Source organism: Lates calcarifer, linkage group LG12, assembly GCF_001640805.2.
Source record: "Lates calcarifer isolate ASB-BC8 linkage group LG12, TLL_Latcal_v3, whole genome shotgun sequence".
Lineage (NCBI taxonomy): Eukaryota > Metazoa > Chordata > Actinopteri > Centropomidae > Lates > Lates calcarifer.
The window spans coordinates 15,183,009-15,203,400 of NC_066844.1; the positions used below are offsets into that span (position 1 = coordinate 15,183,009).

General features: G+C 43.5%; 2 protein-coding genes across 3 annotated transcripts; both read left to right on the forward strand.

The window, feature by feature from the left end:
* Positions 1–1,861: 1,861 nt before the first annotated feature.
* Positions 1,862–7,041, forward strand: rae1 (ribonucleic acid export 1). Of its 2 annotated transcripts, XM_018680040.1 has the most exons (13): positions 1,862–1,974; positions 2,638–2,756; positions 2,903–3,007; positions 3,229–3,321; positions 3,416–3,502; positions 3,587–3,673; positions 4,046–4,117; positions 4,230–4,337; positions 4,546–4,652; positions 4,851–4,926; positions 5,399–5,593; positions 5,753–5,838; positions 6,425–7,041. In XM_018680040.1, coding segments are annotated over exons 2-13 (1,107 nt in total). In that variant the 5' UTR covers positions 1,862–1,974; positions 2,638–2,666; the 3' UTR covers positions 6,426–7,041. The 2 variants fall into 2 exon arrangements, with proteins under 2 accessions (XP_018535556.1, XP_018535555.1); XM_018680039.1 differs by lacking the exon at positions 6,425–7,041 and having other exon boundaries at positions 5,753–5,842.
* Positions 7,042–8,530: 1,489 nt separating this feature from the next.
* LOC108885622 (RNA-binding protein 38) lies at positions 8,531–18,370 on the forward strand. Its single transcript, XM_018680041.2, has 4 exons — positions 8,531–8,966; positions 11,229–11,352; positions 11,676–11,730; positions 16,508–18,370. Exons 1-4 carry the CDS (start codon positions 8,754–8,756, stop codon positions 16,860–16,862), a joined length of 747 nt encoding a protein of 248 aa, XP_018535557.1. The 5' UTR covers positions 8,531–8,753; the 3' UTR covers positions 16,863–18,370.
* Positions 18,371–20,392: the final 2,022 nt, after the last annotated feature.

The window sequence follows — 20,392 nt, forward strand, 5'->3', positions numbered from 1 at the left end:
CCACCTCCAGCAGCTACAACACTAACATGCTGCTTACACACTGATGCTTCAACATTAATCATCTAATGATACTAACTTTTCAAACTAAAATTATACACCAATGCACCAAGGCAATTCAAAGTTACATTAGCACCAGACACTAGTCACTTAAGATGTTTTTCCCAGCAGAGGTCACTTTGCATGACTCATTCCTTAAAACCCATATAAACTCAAGAGTCGACCCTATCCACTACAAACATTTATAAACTTTACTGCTTCTTTAGTAGTAACTATAAAAATGTGTTTTGCTCAAGGACTCATCAGCAGGGTGGATGCATGTCAACAGGTTCTCTAACTGGCAGTCTCATGTATGCACCGAATTCTATTAATCTGCTTACTGTGCACTAACTCCAATACAGATCATTCATTATATCTGGAGCTACAACTATACTATGTGTCATACTGTTTTAATGCATGTAAGATGGATTATGAAGCACTGAAATGGTTTGTTTCGTCCATATATCCTATAAACAACCGGCCTAACTGTATTTTGTATTCAAGCTCCGCTTTATTCATATTATGTGTCCATATAGGCAAAATATACATTTAAATAGGCTGCAAAGCATTTGTGCGTGTTTGAAATGGTCATTTACCTGAGTGGGCTACTAGAAAATAATTAAGTACGGTTTTAAAAGTCTTGCAGATGATTCTGCTTTATACTTCTACATTATGGAAACATTGTAGAAATTTAAATATTCTACTTTTCACTCCATTACATTTATCTGAGAACTTTTAGAAGTTTATAAACTTCTAGTTATTTAATATAGTATAGCTTACCTACTGCTTACCTACTTGTTAATCCATCTGTATCAGTGGTGGAAGAAGTGTTCAGACCTTTACCTACAGCAATGTTAACATAGTCCATTACCAGTAAAAGTCCTTTATGAAAAGTACATGAGTATTAGCAGCTAAATGTAGTTAAAGTATCAAAGTAAAAGTACTGGTTTGGTCCCTCTGACTGATATATATGAAATCATAAGATGGTTAATGCCAAAGTATTGGTGTGTAAGAAGCATGTTACTGTCATAGCTGCTGGAGGTTGAGCTAGTATGAGCTACTCCATATACAGTATTATATACAGGGACACCAGATAAATCTGAGGGGTTGTGAGATGATTAATGGGAGAGGAAAAAAGAAGAAACAAAGTTCTGCTAAAACACATCTGTTTTCAGTTGTTGGGCTTTTTCTCTAATCTTTGATTTTTGGTGAGATATTGATCATTTGAACATTTATTGAAATGAAACCATGTGAAAAATTTAGAGGGGGAAAAATCACTATTTGGGGAAGCTGTTTACAACTCACTAACATCTGAAATGTGACTCTGACTACACACTGCTTTTTGTAAGACATCAGACGACAGAAAGGTTGGAAACCATTGATTTCATCTTTAACTGCTTGTCATATTATCCATTATGTACAGTCTTCATTTATCTTAAAAGGAACTAGTGACTAACGCTGTCAAATAAAGAAGAGAGTACAATACTTCCCTCTGAAATGTAGAGGAATGGAAGTCACTCTCTGAACTGTATGTGCACTCCACTATTAAGCTACTTGTGGGACACAAATGAGGTCGCCTATATGTGGAGGGGACTGTGGGTTTGTCTAATGATAACATATATTTTCCTTTCCTAGCTCCATGTGGGCCTGCTGGGACAAGATGGCAACAGACGAGAAAGTATAATACCCTCAGCGCAGCAGCAACCAGACGCCTCACACAGTCGTAGGCTGTGCTGGCCACTGAGTGGTGAAAGTGACTTTTTGTCATGCACTGCCCCCAAGCGGTAAAACGCGAAACCGTGTGCTTTTTAACAGGGCCCACACGTCATCAAACTGCGACATACCGAGGAACAAGCGCCACATTTCTGCTGCGCCAAATTATTTAGGTACTTTCGGCGTTACCGCTTTAGCTACAGCCACAGCCAAAATAAATCTGGGGTATGTATGTTCATGTAGTTATGAAGCGGTGTTACAGGGTCTCCAATGTTTCGATGTGGCGTTTGAAAATGTTGCTGCACAGGAAAGTTACCGACCACGGTTGATGGTCTCAGAAACCGACTTAGCTAACGTTAGCTAGCGTTGAATTATCTTCATTTTCTGACCTACATAAAGGTTAAATTTGTGGCACGTGAGCTTAGAGGTATTTAAAACACCATACAGGGTTAAACTGCCCACATATAATGTTAACTATTAACACGCTAGCTAACTGTTGGTATTTAGAAGCTAGCAGCGGTAACTGACTGAGTTAGCGTTAATGTTAGCTGCTCAGCCGCATCCTGTCAAGTGTCAAATGTTTTGGTCTACGTTACATGTGCTGACACTTTCCGATGTCTATTCTGTATAATTACTGTTTGTCATTTGAGTGCATGATAAATGGTGTGTAGCTAATGTACTATAGTCTAATCTAACGCTGCAACGTCTGCTATCTAGCGTTACGCACTTTCAATATATCATGCAGTGCTACACGCAGTTTGTTTTTATCATTTATTGTGCGTTACCTGTGAACGCGATTTGGCTTTCGGTTCTGTTGATGAATACATAAATGACAACTAGTGTGGTCTGTTATCATTAAATGACACCGTACGGCTACTTGTCTCTTAGGCGTAAAAGAGGAAGAGCGTTGATGCACCATGAGTTTGTTTGGGACGAGCTCCGGGTTTGGAACAGGAGGGACAGGTGTCTTTGGAAGCACAACAACAGACAGTCATAATCCCATGAAGGTAAACCGGAGGAGCACATGAGTAAAGTATTTAGCGTGGATTTTGATAAATTGTTTTGATGGCTTGGTGAAAACTGTGCTTTCACGTTTTTATCTGACAGCTTTAAGTTTTTCCTTTGTTGTTTATGTCTCTGTCTTGTCCCACAGGATGTTGAAGTGACTTCACCTCCAGATGACAGCATCAGCTGTCTTGCTTTCAGTCCACCCACGATGCCAGGGAACTTCCTCATTGGAGGATCCTGGGCCAACGATGTGAGTAATTCATTTCAGTGGAACACAATGGATAATAATTTTAATATGGGATTTGAGTTGAGTTGAGAGACTGGAGGATGCCTTCACCAGGCCTGTCTCCCATGAAGAACTACTTCTGCACAAGATATATGTGATGAATAAGATATAAGATAAATATATATAGATATAAGTATGAATGCAAGTTCACACAGTTTAATCCTGCTGTATCTTCTGATGTTCAGGTCAGGTGCTGGGAGGTGCAGGACAATGGACAGACTGTCCCTAAAGCCCAGCAGATGCACACAGGTCCAGTTCTGGATGCGTGCTGGAGTGATGTAAGTCTCACCATGCAGAGTAGTTTCAGCTCTGCAGTAGATGCTCTCTGCTGGGTCATAGAATAATTTATGATGTGCTGTTCTCTTTAACCAGGACGGGAGTAAAGTGTTCACTGCTTCCTGCGATAAGACAGCTAAGATGTGGGATCTCAACAGCAATCAAGCAATGCAGATTGCTCAGGTTGGTTGAGAGCCCTCAAATCAAATATGTGGTCATAAGAATGAAGTAGAATCAGCTAAGGCCTCTCACCATTTCTCTTCACAGCATGATGGTCCGATCAAAGCAATCCACTGGATAAAAGCCCCTAACTACAGCTGTATCATGACTGGAAGCTGGGATAAAACACTGAAGGTACTACACCTTTTTAGTGTCATTTTAAACAGTTACAATCATTATAGTGCTTCAAGAACAATCTTAATCTATTCAGTTTAAGTTTAACAATTTTGGGCAGGCACAATTTTAGTTTACACTTGTACACTATGTTTTCTTGTAGTGAAAAAGGCCAGTTTTGGAAATTTTTGGAAAACAGCTTTCAGAAAGTCTGACTCAGCTCAAGTTCATACGCCTTCTGTCAGTGTGTAATGACCACAGTCATTACTCCTGATGTGCTTGTGCAGACACTGACACATAACCATACAGAAGCAATTAATCAGCATGTCAAACTTTGTAGTTCCAAATGTAGAAGTGAGAAAAATCACAGCCTTTCCTGTTTTTTCTTCTCAGTTCTGGGACACACGCTCTCCCAATCCCATGATGTCGCTGCAGATGCCAGAGAGATGCTACTGTGCAGATGTTGTAAGTAGTTTTTGAGGGATCTGACATGTATTTAAGTTCTTGCTGATTGGATGCTTGATTAAGATGATTTATTATTGATTGATGTTTTTACCTCCCTGACCCTAATATGTAGGTTTATCCCATGGCGGTGGTGGCCACAGCTGAGAGAGGCCTGATAGTGTACCAGCTGGAGAACCAGCCCTCTGAATTCCGCAGAATAGACTCTCCCCTCAAACATCAGGTGAAAGCAAAGTGCCATTAACTACCAATCTTTTCATTGTTTCGCTCTCTTTAGCATCTCTCCTAACCTGGTACTTTTCAAGTACAACCAGATTCATTTTCTATGACAATGAGTATAAAGCCAAGTTTTGTGAAATAGATATATTATATATATTTTCCATGCATCATGGTCTTTTGATCTGATGTACTTTTCTGCTCTGGTCTTGCAGCACCGCTGTGTTGCCATTTTCAAGGACAAACAGAACAAACCCACAGGCTTTGCACTGGGAAGCATTGAGGGCCGAGTGGCCATCCACTATATCAACCCTCCAAACCCGTGAGTGTCTAAAACAAATCAGTTTCTTACAAGTACGTTTTTGAGTCTCACTGATCAGTCAGTGCAGGTGTTTCTTTAAGTTAGTAAAGTGTTAATATATTAGATTACTATTATGCTTACATCAATTAAAAAGACTGTTCTTACTGTTGAAGGCCTGAGGCTAAAGATGACATGAATGTGTTTGCTGATGTATTTTAGAGCCAAAGACAACTTCACCTTCAAGTGCCACAGGTCCAATGGAACCAACACAACCACTCCACAGGACATCTATGCTGTGAGTTATTCTCAGTTGTCCCAGACAGTGTTGATATTGTGAAAGAAATGTAGCTTTTGTGCTTGTTCTTAAGGGAGATTTTATTCGCTTTCGCAAAGACAAATTATACTGGTTTGTGGATTTTATTACGAACAGCTTTGATTCAGCTTTTTATACACAGCAGACATTCTCCTTTTCACAGGAGGGAAAACCAAAGCTGGATTCAAACTACAATCCAATTAAATTTAATTGAATTAATCACACATATGCTTTTCTCACTGTGATGTCATATCTGTGGTGAAAAAGTTCTGTTAATGGTATTCTATTTAGTATTTAGTTTCCTTCTTGTATTGATTTATAATATGTATTAATTTTCATAACAATTTGGTTGACATCATGCTGGACTGCCCTCGATAATTTTAGTCACTGTGATACATTAACTGGTTGAAATGTTTCCATGTCTAACCTGCAAATTTCCATTCTTCCCCACCAGGTGAATGCTATCTCCTTCCATCCTGTCCATGGCACGCTGGCTACTGTGGGCTCAGACGGGCGCTTCAGCTTCTGGGACAAAGACGCCCGCACCAAGTTGAAGACCTCAGAGCAGCTTGACCAGCCCATTACGGCTTGCTGCTTCAACCACAATGGCAACATCTTTGCATATGCTTCCAGTTATGACTGGTCAAAGGTAGGGGAGTGTAAAATCTCTACCAAAAGTTGTTAAGAGGTGTTTGTATTTTACCAACGTAGTTCACAAAGTTTGCCTTTTCGTCCTGGTCTTTACTCAAAATTGTGTTACAGTGTATTCCTGTTCTGCAGTCACTGACTGGCATTTTGAATCCCTCAGGGCCATGAGTACTACAACCCCCAGAAAAAGAACTACATCTTCCTGAGGAACGCTGCCGAGGAGCTGAAGCCTCGGAACAAGAAATGGTGAGAGCAGGACAGCCGCTGTCTGTAAACCTGGAGACCGTTGTCACCGGGTGGGGCTGCCCCACTTCCTCTGCCCTTGTGACTCACTCTGGGGTCTTTCAAGGCACCCCTTCACATGCATGGATGTGGGCAGTGAGGATACTGACATGATTCAGATCTCAGTACTACAATGCACTGCTACAAGTAGCCATGTTGTATGGGATTGGTGCGGCTTGAGTGTTTTCTGCTACAATAGTATAAACAAACTGCCTTTGCACCTGTATTTCGGGGGATGAAGCCTGCCAGCTTCTCACAGTAATTAGTTTGTAAATAGTAAGGTTTTGCAGTGTATTCAGTGACATACAAAAGGTATATATGGACTGTTATTTATTAAGTTATGGAGGTAACAATGAAATGATTCAGGGAATAGTAGGCAAGCAATAATTTACAATGAATCAGCCATTTGTAATGATTTATTTTTGTCTGCTTAAGAGTGATTCAGTGCTGCTGTTCTGTGCAAAAAAAGGACACAGTGAACACCCTTTCAGAAATAAACAAATAAAAAGAAAAATGTTCTTTGTTACTGACTGCTCCCTCCTGTCTTTAGATTCGTCGTGCCAAGTCGCATCTCTTGTGAGGAAATGCGGAAGACCTGCTGCTTTAGTGTGTGTATACGCTCGAGACAGACTCCTTCGTTTTGGCAAACACCTGGACCAATGCCGTGGTGCTGCGTGTACTGTGCATGGACCAATCAGAGGGGCCTACCCAACCTGGCGTTGATGACAACTGTGTGACAATTGGTCTTAGAGGTCATCATAGAAGGGGAGGGCTTTATTTGTTACTCACCTTGATGTTTGATTATTTTTTATGTGTTCAGTTCCTCTTTTTTTTTACAGCTTTCCAAAGACTTTTCACTTTCTTTTGATTTGATTTTACTCCGTGGTTTAGCTCCATTAATTAAACTTGGATGTAAAATAAATAACTAAGTGCATACTCTTAGATTTGAATATGTTTATTCCAACTTGAGGGAGTAAGTAGGTTAAAAATAACCTATTGTGTTTGCTGTATAAATGTTGAGGATTTACGGAACTGTAATGTGCATGCAAAACCGTGACCACTATCTCATTTTTCAGCTGTAAAATCTCTCCATCATATGGGTCTCTGACATTGGAACCATCACAATATCAAAATGATAAACTTTGAATAGCATCTGTGTCACAATGACCCCTTCTGTTTGCTTGTCTTAATCCACGTTAACCAGCAGGGTGAGCATTTTGACCTTCAGTGTGTTAACTCCAGCAGTTACCTGTAGAAAAGACCAGGCGGTGTGGTCTGAGAGCTAAGCAGGACAAATGAGATCAAAGCAGGACAGTGGGGTTTCTTCATCCAGGTTAAGTCCTTTTGACAGGGACACACAGCTGGAAATAGGGGGATTTATCAAGAGGATATGAATGAGGTAGCATGGGCAGCTACAAAGGCCACGTGTGAAGAGTGAACCAGTTCATAGAGGAGAAGGTGTGAATTAAATGCCTTTTTATTGAGGTCATTAGAGTATCACCTCACTGTTAGCCTGACCCTCGGTACTTAGCAGTGGAGCTGCAAGGCACCGAGGGTGGGAAGATATGCTGCTGCTACAATTCACCGGCTCCTCTAAACTTTCATGGGGTGACACCGGTACCACTCCTCTAGACCGCCGTCTCTGCCGTTCCATGAGGCTGCACCGAGCTTCTTTTAACTAACTGAACTGAAAAATCCTCCAGGTTGACTGCACTCATGATTATAAAGAAGAGGTTGTCTCACTGGAAGTAGAGTAGCATTTATTTGGACAGTCAAATAGTTGGAAAACTTTCACTGTTGGAGTGACCTGTTGCTTTGGACCCTTGGATCTGCTGTTTCCTGCACAGAGGTTATCAGTGTTTGTGAGTAACCAAACAAACATGTAGAAAACAACTATGGCAGCAGCTCTCCACACACACAGGTTTAACATTTGCTCCAATTTTTGTAAATCGTGCAATCATTTGCTTTTATGATAGGGTAATAAGAAGTGGCCCGCTGTGGCTGGCCCAATGAAAATTGGCATACTGAACTTTAGCCAGTTGAGGTTTTTTTTTTTTTTTTTTTTTTTTTTTTTTTTTTTATATTAAGTAAGGACAACATGATAGTCATAGCAGTTCTCAATTCATGTACTACATGTCGTTTCAGACTAACATTTTTTGTGAGACCATATTAGGAAGAATTAAGACTATAGAGCGCATATATTTTACGCATTTACCATATGCGCTCTATAGTCTTAATATAGTTAACAGTTGACCTGTTTACTTGAAGAAAAAAGGTTTCTGCTGTCTTTTTGTTTCAGCTGCAGTTTAAAGTACAACTTTATTCCTCGCTGCTCAGACTGTATGTGCCATGTCATGCTGATGAAATGAGCATACCCAAACTGCTGTTTATTAAATTTCGCAAAGGCGAATGACGGAGGAAATCGCAATTACTTCCCCATTAGCGTTACGGTGTACCATGTGGCTTTCTATCGTACAGTACGGGTTTTTCTTTGTGTTGTGCAGGACAAAAGCAGGTGCAGCACAGATCCCCGGGGCGGGGGAGGTGAACCAATGGGAGAAGCCGCTGCCCAAGTTGGCAATGAGCAACCACGCTGATTGGTCAAGAGTTAGGCGTGGGTGTGGTTTCAGTCACGGCGTATAAAACCTCTCAGCAGCTCTGTTCACGTCGTCAAAGAAGCAGGCAGTCTGGAGGCGACCGCCCGAGTCCACGCAGTCTGAGCCGTAGATGTCATCAGGTTGCTACAACTCTGAGCGAAGGTTACAGCCCGAGAGGAAAAGTCGTTTGTACATTTGAGTGTTGCTTTCACTGATGCTGGGACGTTGTTAGGCGCTTAGTTGGTTGTTCAGTGTGTCTCCGGTCTTCTCTCCGGCCGACCAATGCTTCTGCATCAGTTCATGAACGGAGCCCTGGAAGTCATGCATCCCACACCGCTTCAGAAAGACACTACCTTTACCAAAATCTTTGTCGGCGGGCTGCCGTACCACACGAACGATGCCTCTCTGAGAAAATACTTCGAGGCCTTTGGGGACATTGACGAGGCTGTGGTGATAACGGACAGACAGACCGGTAAATCCAGAGGATACGGCTTTGTAAGTACAAGCAAGTCAGTCATGCACCATGAGACACATGCGCTGCTTCTTCCCCTCTCTCTCTCTGTCTCTCACTACTTTTAAGATTATTGAACCACATTAGCAGTCAGTGATTTCCTTTATTTCCGCCATACAGCTTAGTTCCTAGTGATTGGCATTATACCATGCTCTAAAAGTGTTTTGTTTCCCCATGACAATCATCATTTATGTGCTAATGTCTCTTCCTGCTCTCTCTACATGTGTATGTACATGATTTAATATAAATACTGGTTATATCTACAGCATGTAATCATTCAGATACATGTCAAAGGTAATCCCCCCCACTGAGGCTTAAACGCACAATTGCACAGCATCTCTGTTTTTTCGCATGGCTGGCTGTTATTTTAGCCTAATGAGGATGAGGGATCACACAAGTTGATGGGTAACTAAGAAGATTATATTTCAACATATGTCTGATGTCCACTAACCCCCCCCCCCCCCCCCCCCCCCCCCCTCAAATGAAGTCACCCCTCAGTCAGCCTTGAATAACCCAGTCTTATGGTTTTTGAAGTGTGTGTGTGTGTGTGTGTGAACAGTATATATGCCTGTGTGTCTGTGGGAGAGAAGGTCTGCACATCTTTCTTGCTTTATATGGTTATTCTGGAACAGTGAGAAGGTTGACCTTGCACACCCTGCCCTCCATTGTGAAGGACCAGAGCATTTGGCTGTAGCACATGATTTACATCAAATCTTGAATTGCTTAGAGAGAAATTCCAAGATCAACAAATGGGATCTCTCCCATTCTACAAATTAGTGTTAAATTTCTCTTTGATCATATCTTCTTTGAGTCTCCAGACCATCAGTGTTGTAAACTTTAAAAAACATACACCTGCTGCCCAATCTCAGCTCATGGTGCAGAGTGTGGAACAAAGTTTACTGGTACATTAATCACAACTTGATCCTTGAGCTACTGTTGCTTTAAGGTCAGATTAATGGAAAAATATCCAAGAACTCTTGTGATGCCTTATTTAAATCTACACTAATATGTGACTTATTCTGTTCCAGGCAGATAAAGACTCCCATTCTCTCTTTGACACAAAGAACAGAAGTAGCACAAGAAATGCAAATATTTACCAGAACCTTGGAAAGACACATCAGCACTAATGTACTATCAGGCCAAAGAAGGAATGGAAAACTGTTATGTGTGCATGTTTATTTCTAAAGACAGGATTGTAAGACAATTGCTTTAGGTGTTTACACATCAGTTCTCCAACCAAGAGGAAGGCTGTCCTGTGAGTCTAGCCGGTATCAAACGGCTGAGTATTGAGGCTGGTGTTTCAGGTTAAACAGGCTCAGGGCGATGTGGGAGCTGCCTAGGACAAAACATGCATACCCGCGGTACAGAAATGATCAGCACTTTATACTTGGCACACTTTTTTGTGTGGCATGAGGCAACCTGCTAATTCTGTTTCTGATCATTCCAGTTGGATAGGTAGCTGGCAGCAGGAGGGGAGGGAGGCGTCCCGAAGCTGAGCGCACCTTTTTTTTTCTAAACACACTTCAGAGGTGGATTAGTAGAAACCCCCCACAGCAAGGCTCTTCACAGTGTAAACACAGCCTCGTTCCTTCCTGTGTGTTCACAACACAGGCCCTGGAGTGGGCTTTGTTCCGGATCCTTCCACTATGAAGAAACGCACTGCTTTAAAAAAAAAAAAAAAAAAAAAAAAACGTCCTCTTAAACAATGCAAGCCGTGGCCTACATTCGCTGCTCCATCCACACACCGAGGTGACTGAACCCTCTGAGTTGGCAGGACATGGCAATCAAAACAGAAGGACTTGTCTAATGCCAGGAGGGAGAGAGGGAGGGGTAGACTAATACCAATCTCCTTAATATTTTGTCCCTAATTGGATAAGCTCCTTGTTGCTCTTCCCAGATCCATATTTCAGCAGCTCTGCCCATGGTTGAGTGGCAGTCAAGTGGCTGGCTACTGCTGCTGTGGGCAGTTTTCAAAGCTTATCATTGTGCTTTGTTTGTAGTTTCCCCTCTCCTTCAGAGAAACAGAATCTTAACAGTGGAAAGCCTGTAAGGGTGGGGGGGGGATTTTATGTTAAGACCAACTGATTGAATACTGTTCAGTGTATGTCAGATGTTTTTGTTTCACTTTTGTTGATGTGTCACCAGCTGAGGACGCCGAGTAACAGTCTGCTTGTAATATGAGATTATGGTTGTTGTTTTTTTTTTCCCTTGAAAGACCTTGTTGACAAATCTGACTCTGTCTCCAGGTGACAATGACAGATCGAGGAGCAGCTGAGAGAGCCTGCAAGGATCCCAACCCCATTATCGACGGCAGGAAGGCCAATGTCAACCTGGCTTACCTGGGTGCCAAACCTCGCAGCATACAGACAGGTGAGATATATGTATCCGTTTAGGGATATAAGATAACCATTTAGTGTGTGTGACAGACAATAATAGCTGTCCACTGCAGTCAGTTAGACAATCCATACTGTCAACACTCAGCAGATTGTATATTTACATACCAAATAACATTCCGTTTTCCAATTACACACATGTTTTTATGGTTGCTTACTGCACATTTGAAACTGTAGTTCCATTATGGGTAGGTTTGAAACTGACTCTGCCTGTGTCTCCCTATGCCCTCTGTGTATTGTTCTCTGGTCCTCCTCTGTAAATGCAAATGTGTGTCTGACAGCCGGCCTCCTATCTTCCAGGCATATCCATCGGAGTGCAGCCCATTCACCCAGCACTCATCCAGAGGCAGTATGGGTAAGTGAGCGGGAGTGGGCGCTTGTTGTGTTCTCTTGTATTACGCTCTGTGGGACGCCGCAAGGCTACTATTTCTTTGACAAACAGGGCCTCTGGAAAGCACATGTCAGTTTCTGTGACCACATGCAACTCCACAAGTAGTCTGTTAGCATACTTGATTTTTTTGTACGGCCGGGAGATGGTTCACATATCAGCGATAATAGAGGAGCATTCCAGGGGTGAATGTGTGACTCCCTTGTTAACTTCTGTCAGGAGCCTTTGGACTCGTGTACCTGCCTGAGTGGGCTCTGTTACAGAGAGGGAACCTCATAGAAGTGGCTGTGTTGTAGAAACAGCTGGGATAAAGTGGAGGAGCCATGGTCTGCTGAGCAGCTAATGACCATTTCACTACATTAATGACTCTCCTCACCCCATGCAGCGCTCAGATATCCCCCCTCGGGCTACAGCTCACCACCATTCATATTTTACACACATAACCTTACATCTCTGCGGAAGACTGAAATACCAGGAGAAGTCCAGTCAACCTTATGAAGTAGTTTAGTGAACATGTTTTGACGCAGTTCTTTTAGCTATACAAACTAATAAAAAGCAATATAGATATGACTGAATCAGAAAGTTGATAATTGATTAGCCGGTGCACAGAAAATCCAACAGCAGTTAATTATTAAAGTAATATATGGACCAAAGGTGCCAAACATTTTGTTTAGATTTTTTTAGATTTGTTATCATTGTAATTTGAATATTTTGGGTTGTGGATTCATTCAGACAATTTAGAAACTCTCCTTGAAGACCATGAGCAATCCTGAGTTCATCAAAGGCATAACTTGCAGATTATATAATGAAAGTGATCAGTAGATGCTGCCTTATACAGTATATGAGTTAAGAGCATGTGAGTTTCATGGAAATCCCAGGATAGTCCACAGGGACAAGGAGAAAATAAGAAACATTTGGTGGTTTGGGAGGTTGTTGAACTTAAAAAAAAGATGCTCTTGAACTGACAAGACGTGTGTATCAGCTGTAAGGGCTGAGTGATAAATCTGTGGGTCCACCAGGGACATGTCGCATCATGTCCTAAGGAGGACCTTGGAAAGTCCCTCTTCATGTCCATGCTCCTGCTACCACAGTAAGCATGGATAGTACCGAAACCCTGAGAGTTTGTAATGTGGAGCACAGTGCTGCTTTCAGGCATGTGTCTGACAGGTGCTGGCTCATATTACAGCCTTTTACACCCCCCTCCCTCTTAATCTTCCATGACCACCACCCCAGAGACCTAGAGAGGCACACAGAGCACCTGTCTCCCTGCCTCTGAGTTTCTCTATGTATGTCGGGTGACAGACGCAGGCCTCCCTAAGATGCCAAGTGTTCAAGTGGCTTTTCTTTCAGCCCCCCACCCCCCAACAAAAACCCCTTTACAACATATGGCGTGAGGACATGCTCTGAAGTAGGATTTTGAACAGTGCTGGAGCGTTGCGTGTGTATAGCGGTGGTGTGCTGGTTTGGACTCGCTGTTGTGGATGTGTGTGTGTGTGCGTGTGTGTATAGCTGTGGTCAGCAGATGCTGTGGACTGTGAGGGCCAGAGGGGGTCACTGAGGCCAGGAACATTGTTTTGATGAGGAGGGGAGGAGTTGTCAGCGTGCTTGCAGATTCGTCTCCCCTCATGCATCACCTCCTCCGCTCCATACACAGCACTGCCGCTTTCCCACATCAAGTTATACCTTTTCATTCCCCTTTCAGTGCTTTTAACTTACATTTCTCCCGTTATAGTGCTGCCACTACCAGCACATCAGATGAAGCCACCGAAAACTGACACCTCTGTGAGACTGGGAGGGAGGAGGTGGGGGTTAAAAGAGGAGACTGAAGGGGGAGGGTACTAGAGGGGTGTATTCTGGGACTAATGCTTAATTAGGCAGTGTGCTCCCTAGGAAACACACCTCCACAGGTGTCAAACAAAACACCTTTTTTTTCCCCTCTTGCTTTCAAAGAATATTCACAATCCTCTTATACAAAGGTGGAGGGAGGGAGGAATATCAAGTCCTCATACAAGTATTGTAAGGTGTTGTTTAATTCCCCCACCCAGTCCAGTCCTGTCTGTTTTCACACTTGGTGTTGCAGTGAGTCATGCGCTGAAGGTCATTTGCGTTATCGTGTAGAAATATTTAGCTGCTTGGTGTGGTATCGCCCAGGCTTTTCACATTAGCTCATTATGTGGCCTTCATTAATGATGAATGCTTTAGCCTGAATTTTTGTGTGGTTTCAAATCAAATGTTTGCTGGTGAGCGTGTGTCTCTCCAGTGTCTGAGCCTGCCATCAGCAAAGTGGCACCATGTCAAACGCACACCGACTGGCCGTCAGCACAAAACCAGCTGACCTATGATCTTCTGGCCATCATCCACATTCCCCCACCGCGGTCCCACAATCCACTTGGCATCTGGCATCTCTGTGGCCCCCGGGAGCACACGACTGTCCCTAAATTGCCTTGGTCCTCATCCCTTTTTTCTCTTTAGATAAAAATTGAAAAAAATAGCTAACTCTCCATTCTGCGCACACCAGAGATATAATACAGGAGTGTCTCTTGTAACTCCCTTTAGGCAGTATTTACATTATTTTCTGTTCTACTTTACCTACACAAGGTCACTTGATTTAAAACCTAGATTAAGGCAAACTGCCTCTGGCGACACACTGCTAAAGCCACAGAGAAGGCAGGCTCATTATACATGATGCCAGTGAAAGCACATATGCCCTGTAGCATTAATGTATGGTCATCTTTGAAAGCTGTGTGTGAGAGTGAATGCCTCTTTGTAAGTAGCTCAATAGCACTGCGAGGGCAAAGTGTAGATTGCGCTCATGGGTGGGGGTTGCCTTCATTTGCTTATGTTCACTCTTTACATGCCACTGTTGTCTAGTTTTATGCATCCAGGGCACTGACACTATGATTTTGTTTCCCCTTCACTCGCCAGATGCCTCAGTGAGCTTCTGTAACCGTTTGAAGCGTAGTTGTTGAAAATATTATGCAGGTTGTTCTATCACACACATGACATTTTGACGTTAGATTTAGGACGCTACACTTTCCTGTTTTCCCCGTTTTTCTTAAACACACTCCTGTATTGACTTTATGACACAATAGGACCTTTATGTTGTTGCTGACAATAATCACTGCCATCCTTATGCCATGGTTGCTCCCTGCTGCCAGCTGACCAGAGCCCCAGCAGAGGATCAGAAGATGTCCACAGTACAGGACTAGTCCCGAGGAGGGGGTTTGACAGAAAATGTCTGCCTGTACCCCCCGTTCCTCCCTCCCTCAGCCAGCCTCTCTCCAAGGTGCCAGTGATGGCTTGAGAGTGCAGTGCGGTGTGCTGTGATGGATTGAAGTGCCTTTTTATCTTTTCCCTCCTGTGTGATATGAACTGAAGAGGTTATGCTGATTGCGGTGTGACTCTTTCCCTATTATGGCATGGTTTGGGGTTTGCAGTGGTAACTGGTGTGTGGGTGGGTGGATGGGGGAGAGGGAGGGGCCAGGGGACTGGAGAGGGATGTGTGTGTGTGTGTGTGTGTCAGTGAGAGCGTGATGACATCCCTATCCATGCATGCTTCCATCTTTTGCTGTGTTGACTTCATGACTGTCTCTCATTGCTGATCCTCTTCTCCTAATGGATGGAATCTGGGAGGTTGGGGGGGGGGACTGAAATTTGAATACAGTCCATGAAAGGAAGATTTTTATCAGCAATGAGATACAGCTGAAGAGTGTAAGTCAATGTGACATTTGTTGTGACTATCTTGTCTTTGTCTCAGGGTGTGTGTGTGTGTGTCTGTGGATGTTTTCCCCCAAAAGCATAGTATCAAGGGTAAAGGCGCTCAAAAACAGTCAGTTACATCACCCTTTATATGGAGGGGAGGGGGGGGGTGTCTTCTCTTTCACTGCCATCACCACCACCTCCCTCCCTCTAGACAACATCTCGGGAGAGATCCTTCAAGTCCTAAAAAGTAAAAAAAAATAAATAAATAGACTCCTCTAAAGTCCTCTTCCCCCTCCCTTTCCTCTATATGGCTAAAGAGGCAAAGCAACGAAAAGAAAGGAGAGGGAGAGACAATACAATCCCCAGACACCACTGCTCTAATCAGCTACATCTGAGAGCCGGCCCATGAGGCCCGGCAGAGTCAGGCACCCAGCCCCGATGAGCTCCCCAGCCACCGTCACCTCCCCCAGCTAGCATCATCACCTGTGGTAGTCTGTGTGAGATTTACACACCAAGTGAGAAGTAGGAGACTGCAACTTCTGCATGGCTTTCATGTACTTCCCTCTGTGTGTGTGTGTGTGTGTATACGTGTGTGTGTGTATACGTGTGTGTGTTTGAGTGTGTTCAGCAAGTGAAGAGCAGCAGCTGTTAAAACACTCTACTGATGCCTGAGCTTGAAAACCTGCCAGTAACGGCTGACTCTATCATTCACTCTTCCCCCTCCACCCCTCCCCTCCCATCTACCTCAGGAGGCCCTACCTAACAGGTTTTGTAGGTTTTACTAACTGACACAGACTGAGGGTTGAGTCACCTTCGTCTCCTGACCTCCTCTGCCTCTCGTCTATTTAGTCTTTAATAACAGTGGATCTGTGTGAGAACTCTCCAAGTTCAGAACACCTACAGAGAGTTTATATTCCCAACACGCTCACCCTCAGGGAGCAATGTAAACAATAGAAGCCAGGCCTTGTGATTTCTCTGCACTGCTGCTGCTGCCCCTCCATCTAACCCCCCCTCCCCGTTTGGTCTTTGTCTCTATGTGCAGATTGGCCCAACCGTACGTCTACCCACAAGCCTTTGTGCAGCCCAGCCTGGTGTTGCCCACTCAGGTTTCCACCTCCGTCAGCACCAGCCCCTACCTGGACTACAGCACAGCCTACACCCAGTACGCCCAGGCTGCCTTTGAGCAGCAGTACCCATATGCCGCCTCCCCAGCTGGCTTCCTGGGCTACAGCTACGCCACCAGCCCCACAGCCACCGCTGGCTCAGCCACTGCCGCTGCTGCCGCCGCCACAGCCCCGGCCGCCGTCCACCAAAACCTCTCCTCCACTGCCGGCACAGCCCCGGCCTTCCTGCACTACGCCCCGCAGCAACACATCCAGCCAGACCGTATGCAGTGAGCTGGAAAGGAAGCAAGGAAGAGAGGGAGTGGTACAGGTGGAGGAGGAGTAGGGAGTTGTAGTCGCTGACCTTCGAACAGAGGATGGTGAAACACCCTACAGGGTGACCCTGCTGTCATCAGCAAGGTGCTTTCAGGAAAAAGGGTGGGACTATTGCACTATACGATCAGGATGAGCTATTTGCTCATAGGTAAAGGGGTAAAAGGGGTGGGTAGGGATTCAAGGACTGTCAAGGTTCAGGTTGGGAAGCTAAACAGCATAAGTATGTGGTCGCTTCCAAGGGCTTCCAGAAGCTGACACTTCATTTTTTTTTATTATCATTATTATTATTATTATTTTTATTGTCCTTTATTATTGTATTAATGTCATTGTCATTTTTTGTTTGTATGCCATTATTATCAATGTTATCATGGTCTGTGGCTCAATCAGTGGAAGTTTGGTGTCCATGGTACATATTTGATGTTTTGAGAGTTGTCTGGGAAATGTAACACCTTTTTCCTCCCAACTACATAGTGTCTGGGGGGTGGATATGAAAGCCATTGCTGCTTAAGGACACTCGGGGGGGGCAGTCAGAAATGGGGGGTGCAGGGTGGTGACCAGGGAAGCATACATCCAACCTCTCAGCGTATCTGCAGTCCTATCCTGGTGCTATCCACAGTGAGGTGGAGCACTGCCCCACGAACAAACCTCCAGCATTCAGCGCCACAGAAGGAGGACGATGAGAGATTTCAACTCAAGGACAAAACTGAAAGTTTCAGTATAAGACTATGGGAGCTCCATTGTTTTTGAGTGCGATGTCAGGACTACACTTTTTAAAAAAAATTCTTATCAATTAAAGAGGCCTTAATAAAGAAAGAACCTTTTCGAATCTCTTGATTCTTCAACGCTCGCCCCATCACAGCACCAAGTGCAGAAAGCCCTTTGTACCTGGCCAGACTGTTTTCAGCAGTCACATTAATCCTGCTTACTTGGCTCTTGATCATTTCAGATGGATGTAGATAATCACATGCAGTATGTGGGCGACGGAGACCAAGAGCGCTGCGTATCGACGTTGAAAGGTAGCCGACACTGAGCTCAAACACCAGTGTATTTTTTTTTTCTCTTCTTTTCTCACTGAGATTGTCACAAACTGTTGCTCTCAAAAGGACATTCATGTACAGCATTTTAAAATGTTTTCAGTCATCAAGTACATTTACAATATTTATATTTAGGTATTTATAAGAGGTACTAAGTTAAAATAGCTTTTTTGTTACTATGACCATAGTTGTGGCACTGATGTCATTTAACCTGCAGATCCACAGGTGTCGTATTCATTTTGATCTGTCCTGTCACCATGTCAGTGGATTTACCCGGGTGCATGGAACTACAGTAGATGCTTGTTTGTAGATCCCTGACTGGTTGCATCAAAAATTTCTCTTTTTTTTTTTTTTTTTCATCAAAAATCTCTTTTACAGTCCCATCAAAGAAGCCATACCAAAAAAAGTAAATAAAAATACTTTGTACTTAAAGATGCCTCCTGAGTTCTTCTTTGATTGACGCATTAAAAATAAAAGCAAAAAAGAGGCCATGGTCCTGTCACCCACAGAGTTAAAAAATGTAAACATTTGTGTTATTTGTGTTTACATGTGTTACTGCAGTGTCACTGTTCTCACAACAAAACTGAAATGCAGATCCTACTGAGATAATACTTTGAAAGCCCTGTGGGGTGACAGGGTTCAGTTATATGTGTTTGTGCTTCTTATCAAGGCAGTGTGTGCTGTCAGATCCTGTACGGAGGGGGCCCAGATCCTGTACTACAGGAGGCCCAGACTTTTATCAAGCCACAACACCACCACCTGCCCGGGGTGCTGGGTGTTCCCTCGGCCAACACACTTGTGTTCGTTCTCTCTCGCTGAGAGGTTTTTGGTAAGGCAAAAAAAAAAAAAAAAAAAAAAGCAAAGTGGTTTGAAGCCCCATTACCCAGAGCTGCAAGTAACAGTTTTTTTTTTTTTTTTTCACCCAGCCAAACAAGCTCCGCTAGCCCTGTTTCCCAGCAGCGTCTCTACATGTTTGTGCTTACATCAGCTACTTTAGAAGATGTGTCACTTCTAAACCTCACTTAGGCCCCCGAGAACAAAACACAGGCAAGGCTGTTGGAAACAAAAACACATCCATTATCTTTTTGTTCTTACCCAGGCTGTAATTTATCCAACCTGTCATGATTTACGATATGGTCTCGAGTTCAGTAGATGTCTTTGTGGTGCTTTGCTTTGATTGAAATCCATTCTTATTTACTCATGGAATTCTGCACTTAATTACATGGACATCTTGCCCTTTTACCTACCATGTTTTTATTCTGATCCTTTATAGCTTTCAAGCAGTGTCTCACATTTGTCAGGGGGGTAAAATAAGTGTTAAGTGTACAAACATGTTACAGGTATCATTTATTTCCACCATATTTCACCATCTCAGTTCAGCAAACATTCGCTAATTAGCACTGAACGCAAAGTAGAATTGAGGCTGATGGGAATGGCATTAGTTTTCCAGGTACAGTATTTGGTCATGAACCAAATGAATGGACAAACTAAAATTTCAACCTGATGGTGACTCTCAATCATAACCAATGTTATTATTATTGACAGGGGCATGAATGACTTTACCAGACTTCATGACACTCCATCCAGTGGTCAACCAAAACGACAGACAGTCATCACCCACGGAGCCACACCACTAGCATGGTCAAAATCAAAACAGCACAGGTCAAGACTTCCTGACATTCATATTATGTGGCATGGATGGTAGGGACTGTAAAGATGTCCCATGTTCACAGCTTGTGAGCGTTGAGTGATAAAGTGTGATGAGTACACTGACTTTTTGTTTTTCAGTGATGACAGCAGAGTTGGAGCCGTGTGTAGGAGCATGACATGGCTGTACAGCAAGTAAGTAAAAAAGCTTGATAGAAGCCATGCAGTGTACTGGGACAGACTGTGGAGGTTACAGTTGCAGTTTTTGTAGCTGAATCATGTCAGATTTTTAAACACACTTGGGTTTAAACAGAATCGATGTCTGTGCTGTTGCTGTGTTTACTAGTTGTTACTGTAGTCAGGCAGCTCTGGTGCCGCTCTCTTGTCTTCATGTTGCCACTGTTTATCTTTCACTATCTCTCTCTTCTCTGTTTGTGGTCTCACTCACACATTTATTTACTTAACTTTTCTGCTTGTTACTTGTGTTTTCTCTCCCCCTACCATCTCTCCCTTTCCTCCTCACTTCAGTGCGCGTGGTCCTGTTTCTCCTCACATGCCATCCTTTCTCGCTCCCTCCTTTTTTCCCTGTCACTAACATCTCTCAGTTTTTTCTCTATCTTTTTCTCCTTCTCGCGTTCTCCTTGTGAATCACACCAGAGAGAAGCAGAAACAGAGCCGGGTGTCAGCTTGATGAACGAGGTCATACAGGCCCAGCAGACCCTGTTGTGCTGAGTCACCATAAGGCTTCTCTCTCCCTCCGTCTCTCCCTCTGTCTCACTTTCACATGCACATACAAAGTGGGTTCAG